The following is a 21,884-nucleotide window of genomic DNA, read 5'->3' as shown; positions in this document are numbered from 1 at the left end:
CTCTTGAATCTTATGAAAAATTCTTTTCACTTTTCCTACTAGAGACCTGAACAATCATGAAAATGCATGACTAGTTCACAAACATGAGCAAAACCCTTTGCTAAGGCCAGCTCTGTGGGGAAATAGCAACCATGTCACGTTCCTCAGGTGAGCAGCCACATGATGTAAAGAACACCAAGGAGCAAGCGCTCCACCAGGCACAAACAATGGAGGCTCATTAAAATGTAGTTTGCTCCTGAATGATCACGAAGAGAAAGAAGGGCTAAATGCACGTAACAAATGGCCAACCAAAAATATCTGGAGTGGATTTATTCACTAATCATTCCTAGTACAGAAAGCAGTGTGTGACCCAGACTTTGCTGAAGATGTCATTAATTATAACATATTACTTACATAAAAGTAGTAGACCTTGGTGGTGGTAGAAACAATAATCAACTCACTGATGTTACAAATGTCAGTCAGAACTCCAGAATTAACTCTGTTATTAATTAGTAATATTCAGTATCTTGGTTTATTGCAGCATTAAATGATTTCTTAGATTTTTAATTTATTAGTAAAGGCAATCTACCACTTTTATGAAAATATGATTTTTACTCCTTAGGTAGAAACTACACAAAATTAATAAAAAGCATATAGATGTAACTTTTCTTTTTTACTTTACCTTGCACCATAAGAAAACTTCACTGTAACATATTTTTTCAGTTATTTTCCAATGACTACTTCACTTGTGCTATATTTTCACACCAAAAGAGGGCACTGTTTCTCCAGGCTTGAAGGATACATAACTGCAACGGCTGCTGTGTTTCAAAGTTTGACATTTTTTAACCCCTTTAATTAGGTCAGCTGGTCTAATCAAAGGAACTAAACAAAACATATTTCTCCCTGCAGGCTTATCTTCCATACATCCTTAGATCTTTCTGACTTCAACAGTATTACTGTTAGACTACCTAAGCAAAATGCTTCAAGCACCCACAGAACTTTGATAATGCAAGGTGAGAACTCAGTTAATTTACTGGAAAAAGGGACAGTCAGTACCTTGCAGTATCAGATTCAGTGTCTGAGAACAACATAGCATTTTCCAGTAACCAAGAGAGATTTTTGAAACTACCAGCTTCATACTCATGAAAGAGACTAGGAGGGAAAACTATTAACAATGTTTATGGGATACAACTGTACTTTAAAGATCAATCATCTAATACTTTAAAAATCAGTCTGTTAGCTAGAATGGAATTCAGTGGAATCTTTCAAATTCTAAGTGAATTGTTTTAGCAGGAACTGTAGCTCAGTTTCTTACTACGCTACCCCCTGTCTTTCATGAATACGTACTAACCAAAATTTACCTGATTACATCCTTCCATTTATAAACTTCTTCCTCCTATTCAAGTTTCACAAGAGATATTTAAGGTTCAGTACTTCTCTTTTCACCACCTATTCTTAAATACGGACACCATGCAGATACTGGAAGTGAAACTGTAACACTTAGCTACAGTCAGGCACAAGGGGAAATAGCTGCCTGTCTGATATGGCACTTCAAGGGAAAGAGGGGGGAAATCCTCTCCACCTCATTAGTCATTGTAGGTGAAAATTAAAACTATCAGCCCCTTGTTGGTGAATACATTCCCCATAGGTCAATCCATCCACATCCTCTATAATTTCTCTTAGGGCTTTGTATTTTTAATTGCACTGAAAAGACTAACCACAAGGTAATGGCACAGCTGGCTGAAAGTAAAGGAACAGTAAACCTTTAGCTCTCTGTTGATTTATAGCTATACATGGAGTTTTTTTATTTCATTCTGTCATTTCTTTAAGCTTTAGAACTTTCTCAGTGAAAGCAATTGAAGTTTTAACTTTGACAAACAATGGATGCAACATCATTTCCTTCCTGCACGTATAGTTTAACATTTCTATATTTATTTCATGTCATTGTATTTCTTAGAAGCCTTATACGCTCATTAATTCAAACTGATAAGGCCAGCAATTTTCTTATTACTCATACATAATAAATTATACTTTTAAATGCATTCTTCTACTTTGTGTTCATGTTTTATTTAGTGCATAGACAGATGCATTGCGTGATAATTTCTGACAAATCTCTCACCAAGTGGAAGAAACATTAAATACAGTGGCAGGCTACATTCTGTGTTTCACTTAGATAAGGACTACACATTACACAGCAGTTTATGGTCTGTTCCAGCAATTACCTTCACCTGGATATTTCTTTGCTCGTTCCTCAAAGAACCATTCACCAGCCTTTACTTTCATATCGCTGAAAAACAAGAAAAAGACATTTGAATCAATATTTTCCAAAGTGCATTTCTTCAAATGTTTGATTACCATTCAAAAATCTTTAATCCTACCAGAAAACTAGGATTGCATGACTGCTCACTCCATTGGCTGATTTTGCTGTGGGTCTGCAAAGGATTCCTCCCCTCCATTTTTCTTTCTTTTTTCTTTTTTGCTATGTAAGACTGCTCATGGAAGCCAATGCATTCTGCTCTAGGCATTGCTCTGACGCCAGGAGTCCTGGGTCCACTCCAGTCTATACAACCACCTTGTGCAACAGCTCCAGGCACTTGTGCTGACACCAGTGCTCACCGCTGCAGCCTGGTCTGAGGAGCTGGGAAGTCGGTGACAGAGAACATGCTCACAAGCAGAACTTGGGATGGGTGCCGGGGAGCACTGAGCTCCACAACCCTGACGGTACGATGGCTTCATGGCCCGTCTCTCTCCATTTTGTGGAGGCTAGCATCAATGATGTCCATGTCATACACGGGCACCAGGATCACAGGATGAGAAAAATAATGATTAACAAGTATAAAATGATATCAGACTAAATAGCTCTGTCAAGAGCAGATTTTAGGCAGATTTGTATTTTGTTGTCTCTAACTGACTTAAATGAAGTCTGCAATTTGAACTTATCCGTTATTAAAGAGACAAAATGAATTTTAACTGAGGAGTGGATTCTTTGGAGTCATCAGGTTCCAAATTCTCATATAAATGTCTTACTAATTTTTAGGGCATATGTGATATCTCTGTTCCTTGTGGATTTTCTGATGCTTATTATAGGATGAAGTCCCACTGCAAAAAGTTCCTCAGTGCAGACACCACTAAACTTCCTTCTCTACCCAGTAGTTCATTTTCCTCCTGTGAAATCAATCTCTTTATTACAATTTCCTCAGACAAAATCACTTGAAATTGGCAACAACATATAGATGGTAAATTCATGTAGGGCTTGCCTCCTTAAGAAAGCAAAATCTCTAAATATGAGAGCTATAGCGATATCCACCAAAGGCCAGGCAACAAAATCCCTGGGCCTGACATTTCACACTTCACCTTACTCTATGTTAAAATAAACAAACTATAGGTAGGATGCTGTTTGTTCTTTCTGTGGCTTGAATTTACAACATTTTAGGCATCTAAAATATACCTTTGTAAGTAACAATGCAGAACATTAAAAAAAAACATTATTCAATACCTGTGTAGATTGTACTATTTGTTTTCACGGCTAACCATAGATACTTGTGTGTAACTGAGCACAGATGAGTTTAAAAATTTGGTTAAAATAACTTTGAGACAGAATACTTATTTACTTTGGATGGAGATCTATTAACTAATAAATGTCTGAAATCTCTGGCTGCACTAAATCTTCAAGGGCTCTGCACTGGTAGTGCCTCAATTCTCATCTCCAGCCTTCCCCTTACGTTCTTTCCACCACCCACGGTTATCTTCCCAGGGTTTAATCTCCAGTTCTGCACAGTCTCATCTGATAACTAGACCACTCAAAGGATGAAAACAGGTCTGGAAATACCCTCCTCTTTGTTCTTTTTTTTAGGCTAAAGAGTGTATTAAGCTAAGCTATGAACAAAGCTGTGACAACAAAGCTGATAAAGAACTGTCCTTGTCAGGTAAAATAGACTAAACTCCTCCAAAGTAAATGTCTGTATAGACTCCTAGAAGACAGGATTCCTTTAAGAAAAAAAAAAAAAAAAACAAAACACTATACCGATTCCATTCATATTAAAGATCCCTCTTCCAGGTGAAAGATACAAAATTTGTCAGTCCACAAGACTTTTTAAATTTTTCATTTTGTAAACAATGAACATTCACCCATCCCTGCATGTTCTTCCACTGAGAAGTTTAAGCATGTTTGTAACAAACATGACCCTACTGTCTAGGAGAGAATCTCAGTAGTGCTGCTGCTGATTATGTTTTGTTCAGAAAAAAACACTCTAGTGGTAACCAAGACTCAAAATTATGATTGCTCAGGACTTGAAAATAAGCTCTTATGTTTCTTAGTCATCCTATTTTTCCCTCACCAGGGTAAACAAAGGTGCTGAGTAGCGTTAACCTCACTGCTGCACTCTCCACCCTTCTTGAGATTTGCAGCCTTGATGTAAAGCTCACTGAAGGCAATGGAAGAAGTCTGACTGATTTTAATGGACTTTGCATCACAACTAAATAAGATCAAATGCGCCGTCTCTTTGCTATAAAGAGAATTTCAATGACAGCTTAAGAATTCCTCTATATTAGCAAAACAAAAAAAGTAGTCTCCTCAAGGAAAAGGAAAAATGTTTTTTAATTAATTTAAATCATGCTTTCCTGGTTTTACCACTAAATATCTGGACAAGCTTATGAAATAATTAAGGGTGTGCAGCACTATACAAGGCAGCTTAACAGCTATCTACTCGCTATAAGGGATTTCCACTGTGGCTACCAAATAACTGGAAACCAGTTTGAAAGTGGAAGTGGAGGGAGGTATCTAGAGGAGGATATGGTAAGTTAACTTTTTAACTCTTCCTTTCAGTGCGCATAGCGTGAAGCACAGATAGTGAAATATATGCACCAAAATCTAGTAACTGCTTTGCATCAAATACAGATGGAGTTAATCTACCTATTTTATGTAGAAATCGCAAAATAAACTGAAGATTCAGAGAACATCTTTTTAGTGACAGTTTAAAGTCTCTTTCAAACTACAGAAAATTACTTCAAACTACTAGCGGTAATTCATTTAGCTTAAGACCAATACCTTGCCTTACATTTCCAAGGCATTATTTAAATCTCTTTTTGGCATTTTAAGAGTGAGTGAAGTAGTGCATTAATCTTATGCTGGCATAAAGCAAAATTTCATCCAAATCCTCACCCTTTGTACAGGGATATATATCATCCAGTGCAGCTGTTGATTCATTTCCAAAACAATCTTTCTTTGCCTACATAATATTACTTTTCATCAAAGGTGGAAATAGAGCTAAACCATTTGCTTTAGAAAGATTCTGATGAATAGAATGGACTATGATGGAGTATTTTGATATAAAATTGTACCAATACAGTAGAAGAAAGATTGCTTTCTCGTTCCTGGAAGTCAAAACAAAGGTGACACAGTAAAAGAAAAAAAAAACTAATTCAAAGTAAACAAATTGAAACAATTCCTGGCAATGCTGTTAATGCCTTTTAAATTTATATAAAGCATGACTTCAAATTATTCATCAGTCCAGGTTCCTCACTCCTCTAGTATGAGGCCAAAAAATCATTATTAGGAAATTGTCAAGAAATTGGCTATATTGAACCAAAACACAGCACCTTTAGCAACTTGTTATGATGCACTGGTTCAGTATTGTGTCAGGGGAAGAGTTCTATCTACAGTTCTGAAACTAATGACTGTTTCTATGCTTTGCCATTATCATCTTTGTCACACTACCTCTGGCCTACCCTGAGGATCCATTTTTCTAAATACAGAAAGGGAAATCCTGAATACATGAAGTATAACACAAAATTCCCATCAATTACATTGCTACCAGGACTTTATCCAACATTTTCATTCCACCAGAGGCTTTGTTTCATTAACTGTACACACAAAACCAGTGTGCATTCACTGGATAACCAGTGCAAACCAGCACTTATCCAAACCAGTAAAGTATCTTACCCATGAGCATAACAAACAGTGCATTTCCAAAGGCAGGGATTCAGGCAGACACGGCAGTCAGAGCACACTCGATGACTGCACCCATTGCATACTGCACCTCTGTTCATCAATAACCCAAGTGATTTCTGACAGCGAGCGCAAGATCTCTCCTGGTATTCATGGCTCACATTTCTTTCCCTTTTCCACCGAAGCTGCTGCAGCTGCAGTTTCAGTTTCCTAATCCCCAGGTTAAAAAAAAAAAGAAAAAAAAAAAGAAAAAAAAAGAAGATTAAAGAATTAAATAGACCAAAAACCTCATGTAAATCACAATCTAATACCCTGGTTGTGCATTATTATTATTATTAGCAGGAGATACACCCTCAAGTTTGACCCCAGCTGAGCACTGTCTGAAGGTGCCTACACACAGCACTTTTGCACTGTGACAGTGTATGCAACCACAACTGTGCATGCAAACAAAGTAATAGTCTAGTATAAATGCGGTTCTGTTCCTGTCAGTTATGCACCCTCAGGGCAGGGCACCAAAATGGTGTATGAAAGTGATTCTGTATTCACATAAAAAAATTGAGACGAAATGGTGCTCCCTTTCATGTGATGTTTTTTATCGTATTTATCTAAGAATCGAATCTTCTATCAAGTAAAAATAACCATAACAAACGCATCATCTGAAAGTTAAATAAAACCCACATCAGACCAAAATATCAAAACCTCTCCTTTTCATTAGCTTTGCTTCCAGTACACGTACCAATAATCAAGATCTATGTTTTTAATTGTTAGCAACATCATCAACAGTTGAAAGGGATTTCCTAACCAATTCAGACTTTCTCTCTAACCCTTTACTTACTTTTCACAATCATTTAATATGTCCAGCAATACTTACATAAATGTTTGCTGTAAACAAAGTTTCTGTTTCTACATTTAAGGGATTAAAAATTTTAAGCACGCAACACAAACACTGTTTTACCTGGGGATGCAACGTGACAAAGCAGGGTACAGGCTGCAAGGAAATCCTTGCCCTAGTCCAGATATAAAGCAAATAAAATGCTGCAGGATTATCCCTTATCCTTCACAACTGAGATACTTGTACAGTGTGAAATAATTAAATAGAACCCTTTTCCCAGCCAATGACACCTATCAACACTAGTAACAGTCTCCAAGACATTGTGGTGCACTTGCTACCTGTTGCATGTGAGAAGGGACAGTGATGGATTCAGCACAATGATCAGGTATCCAATGATGCTTAACTCCAGTCTTGGCATAACAGAGGTTAAACAAGCCAGTCAAAGATCTGAGCATGTTGTTATCAAGATTATAAAGAAACATGATGAGAATGCCATAAAGCCTTCACAGAAAAAATAGAGGCAACAACTGAGCTTTCTATGAAGGTTAGAAGTAAAATTCATCAAGCAGATTATTCACTGAAGAGTATTTGCTCATTTTTACTGTAGAGTAGTCAATAGTATGGTAAATCCGAGAGGCTCTGGCTAACCCTTAGTTTTCCCAAAGAATAAAAAGGGACTAGCTAACAAGAAATAAAAAACAAGGAATACATTTGGAAGGACAGCAAAGAGGAAGGAGAGTACTTCTGAGAAAAAAGGAACAGAAATACAGTAACAGGGAAATGGCAGATACCTTATTCTTTCCTCCTCTGTTTTTCTCACCATCTGGTCACGGTACAGGACTTCCAGAACAGCCTCTCGTTCCAGTTCCTTAAGGAAGTTTAGATTAAATTCACAGGCCATTTTCCCCCAACTTCACTTATTTTCTAGACTCCGGTACTATGGTTCTACAGCGTCCAGAGCAGTGGATACACTGAGTGCTTACTCAGTGCCTGCACTCCTACTTGATTGGTGATACGTTTCACTGTGTCATACCCTTGAAGAGAAAAATAACCATGTCTGTCTTCACACAAGTCATCATTTAAGTGTCTCTGCTACCCAGGGAATATGAACAGTTAGCAAGGTCACAGCAATCTCATCTTTTTTACATGAAAGACCTTCTTGCTCTTTTTTTCTTTTTTTGCTGCGAGTGGTTCCAAAAAGAGATGTGAGCTTCCAGCAAGGTCCCAGACAGGGCTTTAACTGTCACCAGATGGAGGGACAATTCACCAAGAGATGGTATAAAGGAGTGGGGGGAATGTTGGGTTTTTTTCACTTGGTCTTGTAGATTTGTGATTTCCAGGCCTGGGGAAAAAAAGGAATACATGTTACTATCTCTTCTTACCTCTTCAAGACATTTCAGATAGTATGTGTAGACCACATTTTGCTATACTCAGACCTTTCATGCACTAATTCAGATACAGGAGAGGTTTTAAGACAGTCCTGCTCTTCAGCCAGTCTCAGCATATTGTCCATTAACATTTAACTATGGATCTTCACATTTTTTGTATGTTCAACATGAAACAACCAATAGAGAAGCTTAAGTTAGTTTTGAACACAGGCCTACAGGCCCCATGACTGAAAAAGTCATACTGGCTGAGTCAAAAATGCCCCTTTCTAATCTTATTTACTGAAAAGACAAAACATCACAAGCTTAAGAGGAAAGAGGGAAAGAGACCTTTTACAAGACTTCTATCAATTACCTATGTCTGTTAAGCCTAGATAAACTAGTATAATAGACAATAATGCTATTATCTTTGTTAATACACACAAACACTAGAGTTAAGATATATTTTGTTTCCAGTTCAGTGAACTAACAATTTTGCCCCCAAACTGATGACACTAATCTACAAATATATGAGAATTAAAATTAAAACAGAATCTCAACTGTATTTTAGATATATTGTGACCTTCATTTTTGTAAAGTTCCCGATAAAATAGAAAATAATTTAAATATACTTTGCAGCAAAGTAGAGAAAGAAAATGATTATTCAGTCTAATTCAGCTTAAACACCGTATTTGGTTTTGATACTAGTCCAGTGTGTATTACAAGAAATGTAAGGGAGTTCAACTTAACATACACCAAATATTAAATACGTGTATATGAAAACTGGTTAAGTGTTTCAAACTTAATCTGAACTAAATACATAAAGTCAGGCTCTAGGCAGAAGGTCTAAGCATGAGGACAGAAGGATAAGGCTTTCCCACAGTAATTACTGATGCTTCACTGATGGACCTCAACTGAGAATCTGACCAACTATCTGCATTGCTGGATCATTATTTTAAAATACTATGAGCTTTAAGTTTAAAAAAAACCTAAACACCAAAACTTCAGATATATAGTGACAATATATTTTTGTTGGTGCAGGGAATTACTTCACATACAGATTGCCCCTATTAAGTTACTTAATTTCCCACACACACAAAAAAAAGCAGGAGGTGATAATTTCTGTTTATAAACAGTATGCATTTCATTCTTTTATATTTTTTTGTGAAACCTTCAACAGATGCCAAAAGGACAAAGCATTTCACAGAAGCAGTGTTAACAAAGAAAAAAACAAAAAGATTGGTTTCCTGTGGAAACAAAAGAGACAGAGATAGGCATAATCATATTTTATTTCCTTACCAACTGCAATTCCACAGGAAATTACTCAGTCGAAACCTAAAAAGCCTGAGCAATTTTTTAACACAATATATGTCATTTTCAAAGGCCCCTGCATCTTTTACCTGCTTTCATCTTTTACCTTAAGAATACCTCCCAGGATTGATGAGTATGTTTACAGCCTTCAACTCCATTTAAGTCAATACAACCTGAAAGAGAAGTCAGTACAAACTCAGGGACCTCTGCACTGTACAAGATACCAAAACACCCATTACAGCATAAGTTATGCTTCCTATAAACTCCGAGGATTTCCGAAGGCTAGCATATCTACAACATCATCAGAAAATCCTGCTGAAGCATCAGCAAAAGCTAGCAAATTCATGATAGTCATTATTAGGTGGATCCAATAAAACTGCTCTAGTGATCTTAAAGATAATATATAAATGCCTTATAGAGCAATTAAGAACATGCCACTGTAAAATAGTTACTAAGAGCAACATATGCAGTTAAGCAAGCACAGAACTAGTTGCTATTTGATATCTCCTTCAAATTCTTTAAAGATGACTACCTCCCTTCTTCACAGAAGAGCACAAAATTTTACATATTTCAAGCCTGTTTTGGGAACTGGATTTCAGATGACATCTTAGTGTATGAAAAAATATTGGAGTCACACAGAATCTTATTTAGAAATGCATATACATTTTTTTTAAATTATGGTTTCAGCTATTCAAGCTTGCAGAAATTTAAATGATGTGAGGGAAAGAACAGCTTGGATCATCTCTTTGTTCCCACTTTGTCTTGATTGCAGCTATACTCCCTGGAAGGTAAGTTCTGGCCTAGCCAGGGCAGGGTTCTTCAGAAGGGCATTTGACCTCAGCACATCAGTGATACTGCAAACATCATCATCCAAATCAGTTGGTCTATTGCTACACTTCATATCCTATGCACAGTGATAAATCATAAACACTGAATCTAATGCCAGCAGTAGACTGCCACAAGGATGGAAAAGACCAAAGATGGAAAGATGAGCACCATCTAGCACCAAACAAAAGAACAAACTTACTGCAGAGCAAAGTGCCAGGGACCCTAGGTCCTACCATATCTGCAACATGCAGAGAGACAAGAAGCCTCCGTGACTCTCTCACCACTGGACAAGATCACACATGCTGCACAGAGTAAAGCTTAAAATCCATCATGCAGCCAGCAGCTCTATCAATATTGCACATGGACATTCCTACAGTTGTTTGGATTTATTTTAATCTTCATGATTAAAATAGAAGTACAGGCTGGTTGAGAGTGGATTAAAAACAGCCCTGTGGAGAAGGACTTGGGGGTATTAGTGGATGGAAAACTGACTATGAGCCATCAATGGGTGCTCTGAGCCCAGAAAGCCAACCGTACCCTCGGCTGCATCAAGAGAAGTGTGACCAGCAGGTCAAGGGAGCTGATTCTCTCCCTTTACTCCACCCTCATGAGACCCCACCTGCAGTCCTGTGTCCAGCTCTGGGGCCCCCAACATAAGAAGGACACAGACCTGCTCAAGTGGGCCCAGAGGAGGCCACAAAGATGCCCAGGGGGCTGGAGCACCTCCCTTATGAGGACAGGCTGAGAGAGTTGGGTTCGTTCAGCCTGGAGAAAAAAAGGCTCTGGGGAGACCTTCGAGTGGCCTTCCAGTACCTAAAGGGGGCTACAGGAAAGCTGGGGAGAGACTCTTCATCAGGGACTGTAGGGATAGGACAAGGGGTAATGGTTTTAAACTGAGAGAGAGCAGATTTAGATTAGTTTTAAGGAAGAAATTCTTTACTGTGAGGGTGGTGAGGCACTGGCACAGGTTGCCCAGAGAAGCTGTGGCTGGAAGGGCTCAAGGCCAGGCTGGACGGGGCTCTGAGCACCCTGGTCTAGTGGAAAGTGTCCCTGCCCGTGGCAGGGGGGTTGGAGCTAGATGATCTTTAAGGTCCCTTCCAACTCAAACCATTCTATGATTCTATGAAGATGTGGGCATGGAAACATTGTGTTCTGTAATTTTTTCTTGCATGATCAAAGATAACTCAAAATCTAGTTTAAGAATAAATAAAGTATTATATCCCCGAAATGGGAGACAATCCTTGTGCCCCACAACAGACTTGTAATCATTTCACAAAGGTGTTCAGATTGGACTGAAAAGTTCTCTACCATCGTAAAAGAAGGGCTTTTCTAACACTGAAGCTGTCTGTATTAGATTAATTCTTTGGCAGTAATTTTAAATGTGATGTTTTCAGTAATGATGCTCCTTTACAGGAAAAAGCAATCTTAAAACCTTCACAGATGCCCTCCTTTCATGTTTACCCACTGAATCCAGCTAGCTAGCTGTTTTATGTGGTCAGCTAACCGCAAAGCCAAGCATGTTCTATGTAAAACCAAAAGCAACAGCAACCTCTTTAGTAAACACCATAATACTTCTCCCTTTTCAGCACAAAGCTCACGTACAATATTTTGTTCAAGCATTATTTTAAATTACGTATTTAAAATAAACCCATGTCAGGTACTTTGCAGATGGATCAGTAGCTTTCTGAAACTATCACGTGAAGTCTCAAAGCCATTGTAAAGGACATGGGATGACAAACATGACCACATCTAAGGAGAGGGAGGTATGCACACACACCATGCAAGCTCAGACGACCACAGGTTTGTTTATATCAGGCTAAAATAGCCTGATATAAAATGCAGTTATGTAACTGAATATCAATCAAAAGGCCTACTAAGGACAAGATTAAGTTTGCAAAAGGTAGCTTTTTTTTTAAAAAAAAAAAGTTTTTGAACTTAGAAATGCCTGACTTAGTGTTACTTTTTCTCAAAACAATTTTCCATGTAATGTCTTCTTACATCCTTTCAGATCCTTAAGCATTAGCAAAATAGTGACAATTAAATAAGTATAAATAAACTGATCTTCTAAAGTCATAGCTTCATTGACTTGAAATAATTAGATTACTTCACCATTAACACAGAAGATGGATGTAATGCATCGGTAGCTAGGACACCTATTAAGAAGATTCAGAGTAAAAGCGATCACAAAAGCTCCTGGAATTTATGGCTATTTTCTATGCTTCAGACACCAATCACATACATTCATTCTTAGTTACGAAAATTACAAGTGTAATTTTACACTACCTGACTGCAACTGTTTAGTTTTCACATCCTTGTATACATACATGCAAATTATTTATAACTTCTTTGATAATGTTTTACCAAAGTTATGTAATTTTAATAACATCCCACCTCAGCATTTCAAGTTAAAAAATAAACCAACCAAACAAAACTTTTTTAAGTTCCAGCTGTAGTCTTTCCATGAAATCTCTTCAGTCTAAAAAACACCATTCCAGAAAGTAAAAATGCACCCCTCTTTGCAAAGTCATATAAAACACATTAAAAAGATGTCCTTACCTTTCCAGCAGCCATCAAAGAAAGATGCGTGGAATAAACGGCTTTTAAGAGATGAGTAGCACTCTTATTATATATTTATCTTTCCTTAAAGAAAACTGGTGGTTATTCTCCACCCCCTTTCCTTCCTTTGGGCACCGAAATTCAACTGACGTATGTAGAGAGGAGCATCCCCAAAATAGCTAAAAGCAAATGCATGCAAAGAAGAGCTCTAGTGTTACAACAGCTTTTGCCAAGTCTCTGGTTTTGTTACCAACAATGGCAACTAGCAATCAGAGAGAAGTTATTCATTTTTCTAACATTAAACAGAGACTCTGCATAAGAGACTATAAAAGCTGACTGATACCATCAAACTATGCTCAGTCTTCAAGCCACACACAGGAAGATAAGTGGCTTTGAGTTCTACATAATTTCTTTTTCTGATACTATAGATGTGAAAATACAACTAACCTCAATGTCCCCATGACTTGCACAGAAAACTCTGCTTGTATGGTAAACAGTTATTTCCTGGAAACAAAATAGTTTTCTATTCAGGTTTGAATGACAAAGCAATTAATATAGAGAAAAGTTTAAAAGAATTCACTTTTTATGTATCTGCACAAGGAAGAAAATTATTTTACCTCACAACTGGAAATCTGATCTTGGATTAACAAAAGTTAAAACATTATTTGGACTGGATATCCCAGTTCAGTCTATTACAGAACCAAGTGTGAGTAATGTAGTTCAAAATTATATCCAAATTATTTCAAAGGCTGGAAAAGAAGGGAGGCTGTTCTTGCAGACTGATTTCCTTTCTTGTTCCTGGCTCTACCAGATAAACTGTAGGCACAATACAGAAGCCCTACTTAGTGTTTCGGGTGTTTTAAGAAATATTGTTAGTTAAAATTCAACAAAGCACTGCAATTCTATTCACATGGCAAAATTAGTCAGTCTGCAATTTTACAACCTCATTAAGTTAAATAGGTTTGAATACTTCTACCTGTGTATGTCAAGTTTAATCCCCTTCTTTAACTATATCACTGAAGAGAAAGCAACTGTTAAGAGGGGCACAGAGCTAAGCCCAACAGAGAATATTTGGATGGTTTAGATCTTAATTTCAGGCAAAACTTGAACTAGAAGAAAGACCAGAAATAACCTGATGATTGTAGCTACCCATGGTGACAGATCTGTCATATCACAAGGCTGAGGAGAGTTAAGTCTTCCTACCAGCTTTCCTTTATGTTTAACCAAAGCCTTAATTGTCACACTTTTATCTCATTGTATTTTTACCTCTCACACCTGGACATGGAAAACTACTGCAGTATTTTATACTAAGAATGTAACCAAGTTACAGCCTTTTATTTTTTCTAAACAGGCACCACCTGTTCAGCCTTCCCACAGCCCTCACTTTTCTGTCTCTGCTTTCTGCCTAGAGGGAGCAGCGAGCACAGGGCTCAGTGGAGAGAGAGGGGCCAAAGCCAAGCTCAGCAGCCGGCCACAGTCCCACTGTATCCCAGCCGGGTGGGTACTGCCCACCGGGTGCCCACACAGCCCCAGAGAGAGATGAACAGTCGAGGTCTTCTTCAGGAGAAACAGGAGGCAGGACCAAAACACAGGGCCCAGGTCTGTCCCAGAGACAGGCCTGGAGCAGAGGGTGACGGGGTGGAGGCCACAGCAGAGGCTGGTCAGGGCCCTCGGGCCCCGAGGCTGTAACTCACGACCTTCTTGAAACACAACATTTACACCTGGACACAGTATTCCCGGTGAGGCCTTATTGCACAGAATACAATAGACATGGTGCTTCCCACATCCTGCAAGCTATATGTCCATTTACGTGTCCCAATACGGTACCTCCTTTTTTAACAGCGGCATCGTATGACACACCACCCCTACTCTCTTGTCTATATAAACAGCAACCAAGAGAGCTGGTCCTGCCCTGTCAGCATTCATAGAGCTGGCTCTTCCTGGCTCAGTATAGGCCTTTACACACGCCCCCACTAAGTTATTTTCTTCTTCGTTCAGGCTATTTCTCCAGTTCATCCAGGCCACTCTGAACAGCATCTTCCACTGACCAGAGCAGCTCTCAGAGGCTGGCATCATCAGTAATTAGGGCAACCTGTAAACACCTCACACACAAAATCCATAAACTGTGAAAAGTGTACCCTTTCATTTCATTGTCCAGATCCTGATTCTGGCTACTAAAAATAATAGGATCTGCTTAGAACTGTAAGAATTCTGATACTGTGTTTTCCCATGGTTTTTGTTTTGGGTTGTTGTTTTTTGTTTTGGTTTGTTTTTTTTTGTTGTTGTTTTTTTGGGTTTTTTTGGGTTTGTTTTTTTTTTTTTTTTTTTCAGTTCCCGGGCATACATGACATATTCAGGCCTTCTTTTCAAGCTCAGTTTCCAGAAACAAGACGCAGATCCTCCTCCCCAGGAAAGGTCCTCTGGGATCCATCTCTCTGCCGGCGCGCCCGCTGAGCACAAACGACAAGTTGTCAGTATGAAAAACGCAACCGTGACAAGCAGCCTTCTCTCTCTCTCAGCCCCTGCCTCTGGGGCGCCTGACAAGGAGACGGCGGTCCCACCACCGATCGCCACCACACCGCCGCACTATCTCTATGGAAACCGCGCCATCTTGGAGAGCGCTGAACGGGCCGCGCCCAGCAGCGCCCGCAGTTCTCTCCGTCGCTACGCACCCGGGACGCGGAGAGCGCATTGCGCAGGCGTAAAGCGAGAGGCGGAGGACGGGGGGAAGCAGGCTTTACGGGAGCGCGCAGGCGCACTGCCAGCCGGCCGGGCGGGGAAGCGCCGGGCTGCACGTAGCCAAGCGGAGGCGGGCGCGCAGGCGCAGAGCGGCTCCGGTTGGCTGGGCCTCGCCGCCGGCACTACGCAGGCGCCGCGGGCGGGTGGAGGCGCAGGCGCAGTGCGGGCAGCGGCCAGCGCGTGGGGCGCGGTGCTGGGGCGTCGGTTGAGGCGCGAGGGGCTCCAGCGGGAAGATGGATGACTTCCAGACGGGGGAGGAGGTAACGGACCGAGGCGGGAGGAGGGAAGCTTCGGGGCTACCGTGGCTGATCCTTTCGTGAGGCTACAGGCTGGCGGAGGGTGTAAGGTGGTGCCCGGCCGCCTCGGACCCCACCCTTCCGTCTTTCCCGGGCGAGCGCGGGGCCGTTGGGAGCCCCCCATCGCCCCGGCGCCGGGCGCCGGCGGTGTCTCTGAGCCGCGCGTCCCGAGCAACGGCGGGAGCCAGGCCCAGCCTTTGTTCCTGCCGCCCCCTCCCCCGCCCCCCCGGGGGCTCGCCGGCCCTCTGGCGCTCTGAGCGGATCCGGTGACCGGCCGGGCCGGCCCCTCGTCTGCATTTCGGGCGTTCGCTGGGCTCCCCTTCCCTCGCGTCGACTCGCGCCTGTTTTTCTCCCGGGACCTGCCGCTGCAAGTCACTGGAGAAAATGCTCGAGGGGGATCGTGGCTTCTGGCTTCGCCGGCGTGATGAAGCAGGGTGCTGTGGTAGAAGGTTTACTGGTACGGGTTAGATCAGCGGAAGACTCGAATAGGCTATTTTTGTAAGGAAAGAAAGGCTCAAGTAGGTAGTCTCCATGGTACAGGCGCAGTAACGTGACATTATACTCCATTAACGAAGGTACAAAGTCGGATAAATCAAGGGTCTTTATCATGCTAAATGACTACTCTGCAAGTGTTGCTCTTGCAGAGGGACAGTTTCTCTGAGCTGTGACAATTTGCTGCATTGTTCTTAAACAGCTGCATTGTGACTGGGTTAGACAATGGCAAAGCAGTGTTAAGAGTGAAGGTGTGTCAGGCTTGTGATATTCTAAAAGCCTTGTCCTCCTTACTGGGCCTGGCCAGTTACAGATATTTTTTTAAGAAACTATAATTAATATACTCAAGCATTGTTACAGCTGTTTTCAAAAATGTCTTCAGAATTACTGAAAACTAATACTGCTTTGCAGTTTGCATTTGTTGACTGGGAGCACCTCTTTTAACCAAGGTATTGGAAACATCACATCTGCTTTCCTTGTGCCAGAGAGGTAGTGCAGGGAAATCGTTAAACTTCTTATTTTTTTTTTTCCCTTTAATACAAAAAGTGTTTATATTATCTTATTAAAAGATGGGCTAGTAGTATTGTATTTTTTGGCAGCTCAGTTATGGCACATAAATCACAGAGCTGAATATCAGAACTTTATGTTCTGTTTTGTTGTGTGTGTAAACCCAGATACACTCTCATCCCAAAAAAAGGAAGAAAGTTAAGAAGTAACAGCAACTTTAGAACTAAATTCTCATATCTATCTATGACTCTTTTCCCCCTTGTTTCATTACAAATTAGATATCTAAATACCTTTGAGACCTTGGGTTGAATTTAATTCATTTTACTTTGGTGAACTGTGTTTATGCTCACTCAAAGACATTTCTGAGCAGAGTTCTAGACTTGGTGAAGAAAAAACTGTATATGGTTTATCATCTTGCCTGGCAGCACGCTTCATGTCTGCCAGCATGTCTGGGATGCAAATTCTTAATTTATGCTCTATGGTAAAGAGTGTTTTGATAATTTTAGGTGTTATTTGGATAAATACACTATTGCACCTTAAAATGTAAGCACCCTTAAAATTTAGTACCATGAAAACAAATGAGGCATATTAAAATTAAATCAAAGTCAAGCTGAAAATAAAAGCCAGATTGCCACAGCACATAAAAGCTTTCAAAAATGTTGAAGTGTGAGGGTAAGTTTGTGCCTCTGAATAGTTACAGAAAAGACATTGCCTGTGTATCACCCCCGGTGTGCTGTTCCTTCTGAAACAGAGAACACCCCTCTACTCACATCTTTCTCAATGTTACATGTCATTGAAGCTGGCTAGACTGTTCACCTTCTCACCAAAGGTTTATGAATATAACTTTGAAATTCTCCTGAGCCAGTGTAACTACATCCTCCCTGCACACCTGAGTGATGCTGTTATTCATGTTAGCCATCTGTAAAAGCAGACAGACCTCCCAGTGAAAACTCAGTCAACATATGCTCGATTAGGTTAACTTTGAAATCCTTATTGAGTCTCCTGAAATTAATTAGCTGGCTGTTATGAGCATTTCTTTTGTCTGATTCCTTCCTTCTGGTTTGTGAGGTGAGGCTGTGAGATCCCAGTAGGAAAAACGCAGTGCGTGGCTCGCTGCCGTGTGGGGTCTGATAGTGCTCCCCGTCCATGTGAAGGGCTGCAGGGGGTGGCGGGCTGCCCCAGCGGTGGTGGTGACTTGTTTTAGCTACCTGATGTGGGGGGCAGCAAGAGCTGAGGGACTAAAACAGGAAAACATATCAACCATACCGGTAAACAGGTAGTAGTTTTAAGATTAGTAAAATGTTGGGGCCTTCTCTGTCCCAATTCCACATGCTTAATCTCTGTTCCCCAGTGCCTGAGAGAAGGCCGAAGGTGGTCGGAAATCCAGGGAGCTAGATTTCCCCTTTGGTTTCCAAGGGGCAGTTTTCTTTTTATCCCCAGATGAGATTGTCATGACAACTTTTCCTTGAGTTGTGAATTGATGTTTAGTCCGCATCAGTGCCCTGGAGATGTGGGTTTCATTTAACTGTAAGCTGTGTCTGCACACTGAGGTTATCTCTGCAACCCCACTGTGAATTGTAGGCATGAATGCTTATTATAAAACGAGAATATATATGTACAGAAGTGCTATACATATTATTTTAAAATACTTCCAATTTAAAATATGAAAACTTTGACTCAAAAGGCCAGCCAATATTAGTTCGTCTGTTACTTTTCATTACTTTGCTAAGAATGTTAGCTTGACTGGGTTTGAGGAGCCAAATTACATATGAGCAAATAAAGGAAGACTTTGGACCTTCTGATTTGCAAGACATCTGACAAGCATAAATTAAGTTTCTAGTGCATGCTCTTAACAAAGCTTGAACTCTGTAAACAGAAGAATGTATCCACTGATTATTTAAAATTCTACTTTTTTTGTAGACTTCTTTTGTTGTAGATGAAGTCAGTGGCATCATTAAAGAGGTAAACGAAAATTTTGATTTTTTTCATGCTGTGAAAGTGTAGTATGTTGTATGCTGTGTGCTAAAAGGCATTCAAGAGAATCTGATAACTGATATGTAATAGATTTTTAGGTAGGTTGCTATCAAAGTATATATAATTGTCGATTTAACCAATGCACATCAAGTGGAAATGATACCTAGCTTTAGTTGTGATATATATTACAAATACAAAACTTAACTAAAATAATTTCAAGTGCTTCTCTCTGGTTGCACTGTATCCCTATTAGAATGTTTAGGCAGATGTTTTATGTTAAACCCTATAGAGATAGATTTTATGTTTCAGTAACACATAGGGGAGTTTCATAGGCTGCCTGTAGGTGCATGTTACTGTGTTCTTTTGAGATGTTTTTCCTCCAAAATGAGTTCTTGTTTGCTTGAAATGAAACCATTCTTGTTGCTAAGAAACATGAATTTCCTGTCTAGAAAATTTCCAGAGGGATTTGGTTTTTGTGTCCAGAATCCCTCTTGTAGAGTACACTAGTGTAATCTTTTTCTTGTAGCAAAACAACTGTTTTGGTCAGACTCTCTAAATTGAATACACATGCTTTAATACATGCTCCTGTCTCTTCTGAATCTGAAATAATATTGTGGTTATTTTTTAAACAATTTCTGTGAGGAAAAAAAAAATTGTCAATGAAAAAACATGCAGCTTTAATGTACTTTTATTTGTATGTTAAAGGGGAAATTATCCTCATAAGTAGAATGCATTGTTTGGCTGAAGGCCTCTGCTGTATTAGTAACCAGCAACTATGGGTCTTTTGTTCTGATTTGGGGTTTTGTTTTCCAAAAATTACTCTGCTGAAAAATTCGAAGAGTATGTGTGAATGATCCATTGCTGTGTGCACTTTTTCAGTCTCTTCATGACTATTTAAATGCAAGACCCTTTTCATAACTCTGGTTTCGGGACATTTGGATAGGAATTACAAATAATCAAAGCATCACAAAATGAAGAGAAGATGGAGTCTATGATAATTTCCTCTATGCCTGGCTTAAACTCTGACCTGCAACTTTTTTTAACAACTGAAAACACTTCCAACAATTGTTATTGACAATCAATATTTAGGATTTTTTTTCTGTGGGTATGGGGGTCTCATCTTCAGTGCTCCGTGTTGGAATGGGTTAACGGGTGCCTTGTAGCTTGACAACAGTGCAGCTTGCTTTACCTGTTTGTCACCAACAGGCCATAGAAAGTGCGATAGGTGGCAATGCCTACCAGCACAGCAAAGTGAACCAGTGGACAACAAGTGTGGTGGAACAAACCCTGAGCCAACTCACTAAGCTGGGGAAGCCTTTCAAGTATATCGGTGAGCTCAGCTTTTCTGTTAAAGCGGGTACAGTCAAGTGTGCTGATGGGTAGGGGGTGAGGGAAGATATTATCAAGGACCGTGTCTGTAAACTATTCATAAGCATGTATATATGCATGTGTGTGTGTGTATGTACTGTGCTAAGCAAAAATGTAGCTAAATGTTAATTAATGTTGGTGATAAATTAATAAAAGCTTCTCTACTGACTAACAGTGACCTGTGTGATTATGCAAAAGAATGGTGCTGGGCTACATGCAGCAAGCTCTTGCTTCTGGGACAACTCCAGTGATGGTAAGGAACACAACTGTGGGATTTTTCAGCTTACAACCTTAATGCTAGTCCCCTTAAGCTTAGGTGGCATACTGTTATTTTTTTCGCAGGTGCTATAGTTTTGGACTAATAGCATAGAGTTTGGTATTTTTTCCATTTGGCTGTGATGCTATCTCTGCTATGTATGAAATGCTTAGCTGTTTTGAAAGCTTCATTCTGAAGATTCTTAACGTAAACAATTACAAACATGCATATAAGGGCATGCATTTAATCACTGTAACTTTCTTCTGTCTCTGAAACCCATTTTTCTATTTGTAGGAGCCTGCACTGTGAGATGGGAGAATAAGACTATGTACTGTATTGTCAGTGCCTTTGGACTTGCAATATAATTGCCTTGAAATCATTCAACCTGGTCTTTTCTACTCCAGCACTTGATTCCATCTCTACTCAAACTGTGAATACACTGAACAACTTCTGTTTTTAATGTACTTTTTAAGTCACTCTTTTTTCAATCTTAGAAATGTGAAAACATGCTGTTACATGGTTTATGTTTGTACTTAGTATTGTACCAGTGTTGCCATACTGTCTTAACACTTCAAGAACTTCTCTTCAAGGTGCTAATACTGAAATCTGCTGCAGTGTGTATAAACACTTTCTCTAGATTTCTTTTTTAAGACCAATACAAATGAGACACTGACTTCCACACTTTGTACTCTTGGTTAGTGTAAGAAACTATGAACTAAGGGTATTGTTTATTGAAATTTATGTTAAGCTCAATGTAAAGGTTAGGCAGCAAAAGACAAAAAAACTGCTTATGCAAATAGCTGCCAGACACCGCTTGTGTGAGACAAGATAACCTGTGAGACAAGATGACCGCAATTGCTTACACAAACCAGATACTTGTGCAAGCAGAAGGGGTACTGATCAAAGACAACCACGAATGTAAAAATGTATAAAAAGGAACTGTTTGAACTGATCAGTACGGCAGTTGGCGGAGCGCAGACTCCCCTGCCGTCCAGCGCTGTCTTTGCTCATATTCTACTTGCTATAATTAATAAAATTATAATTGGATTATGATCCATTGTGGTCTCAATTTATAACAGTTAGCATTAAATTATTGAAATTCATAACCATTGGTGTGAGTCATTTAAACTTTTTTGTTATTTAAAAAAGAAAGTTCTAATTCTTTTCATTCTCTTCAAGATAGTTGAGGTACATACCAGAATAAAAAGTACTTCCATAATTTTGCCAAAGTCACTACAGAATGGCAAGGAAACAAGATGATTATCAGAAAGTAACCTGGCTGCATTTTTGGGACCTGTTTAATCTGATTGTGTGGTATTCAGGGCTTGGAACAATAACAAATAAGTATCTTCATTGAACAAAGAGAGATAAGAAGTTTTTCACATTCTAGAAGTGCTCAGCAAGCTATACTTGGGTAATCATTCACTACTGCGGC

General features: G+C 39.7%; 2 protein-coding genes across 2 annotated transcripts in view; one reads left to right on the top strand and one right to left on the bottom strand.

Moving 5' to 3' along the window:
- SYTL3 (synaptotagmin like 3) overlaps positions 1-8,068 on the bottom strand; it is a 32,879-nt gene extending 24,811 nt beyond the window's left edge. The window contains exons 1-3 of the mRNA XM_042795785.1: positions 7,550-8,068; positions 5,921-6,136; positions 2,202-2,266 (exon numbers count right to left, since the gene is read on the bottom strand). Coding sequence (XP_042651719.1) covers positions 2,202-2,266; positions 5,921-6,136; positions 7,550-7,659 — 391 coding nt within the window. The 5' untranslated portion in view covers positions 7,660-8,068. The remainder of the gene's footprint in view (positions 1-2,201; positions 2,267-5,920; positions 6,137-7,549) is intronic.
- A 7,619-nt stretch (positions 8,069-15,687) lies between these two features.
- On the top strand, positions 15,688-20,830 carry DYNLT1 (dynein light chain Tctex-type 1). The gene is made up of 5 exons (XM_032983112.2): positions 15,688-15,816; positions 18,772-18,813; positions 20,032-20,155; positions 20,369-20,446; positions 20,744-20,830. The coding sequence occupies exons 1-5, from the start codon at positions 15,790-15,792 to the stop codon at positions 20,812-20,814; spliced, it is 342 nt and encodes a 113-aa protein (XP_032839003.1). The 5' UTR covers positions 15,688-15,789; the 3' UTR covers positions 20,815-20,830.
- The last annotated feature ends 1,054 nt before the right edge of the window (positions 20,831-21,884 follow it).

This window comes from Tyto alba, unplaced genomic scaffold (genome assembly GCF_018691265.1).
Source record: "Tyto alba isolate M040663 unplaced genomic scaffold, T.alba_DEE_v4.0 Super-Scaffold_22, whole genome shotgun sequence".
NCBI classification, from domain to species: domain Eukaryota; kingdom Metazoa; phylum Chordata; class Aves; order Strigiformes; family Tytonidae; genus Tyto; species Tyto alba.
This window is presented reverse-complemented; position numbering and strand designations above follow the sequence as displayed.

Excerpts from the sequence above, each read along its gene's own strand:
- DYNLT1 (XM_032983112.2), top strand. The coding sequence starts at position 15,790 with ATGGATGACTTCCAGACGGGGGAGGAG. Across the intron at positions 18,814-20,031 it reads TCAGTGGCATCATTAAAGAG|GCCATAGAAAGTGCGATAGG; the intron begins GTAAACGAAAAT and ends TGTCACCAACAG. Across the intron at positions 20,156-20,368 it reads GAAGCCTTTCAAGTATATCG|TGACCTGTGTGATTATGCAA; the intron begins GTGAGCTCAGCT and ends ACTGACTAACAG.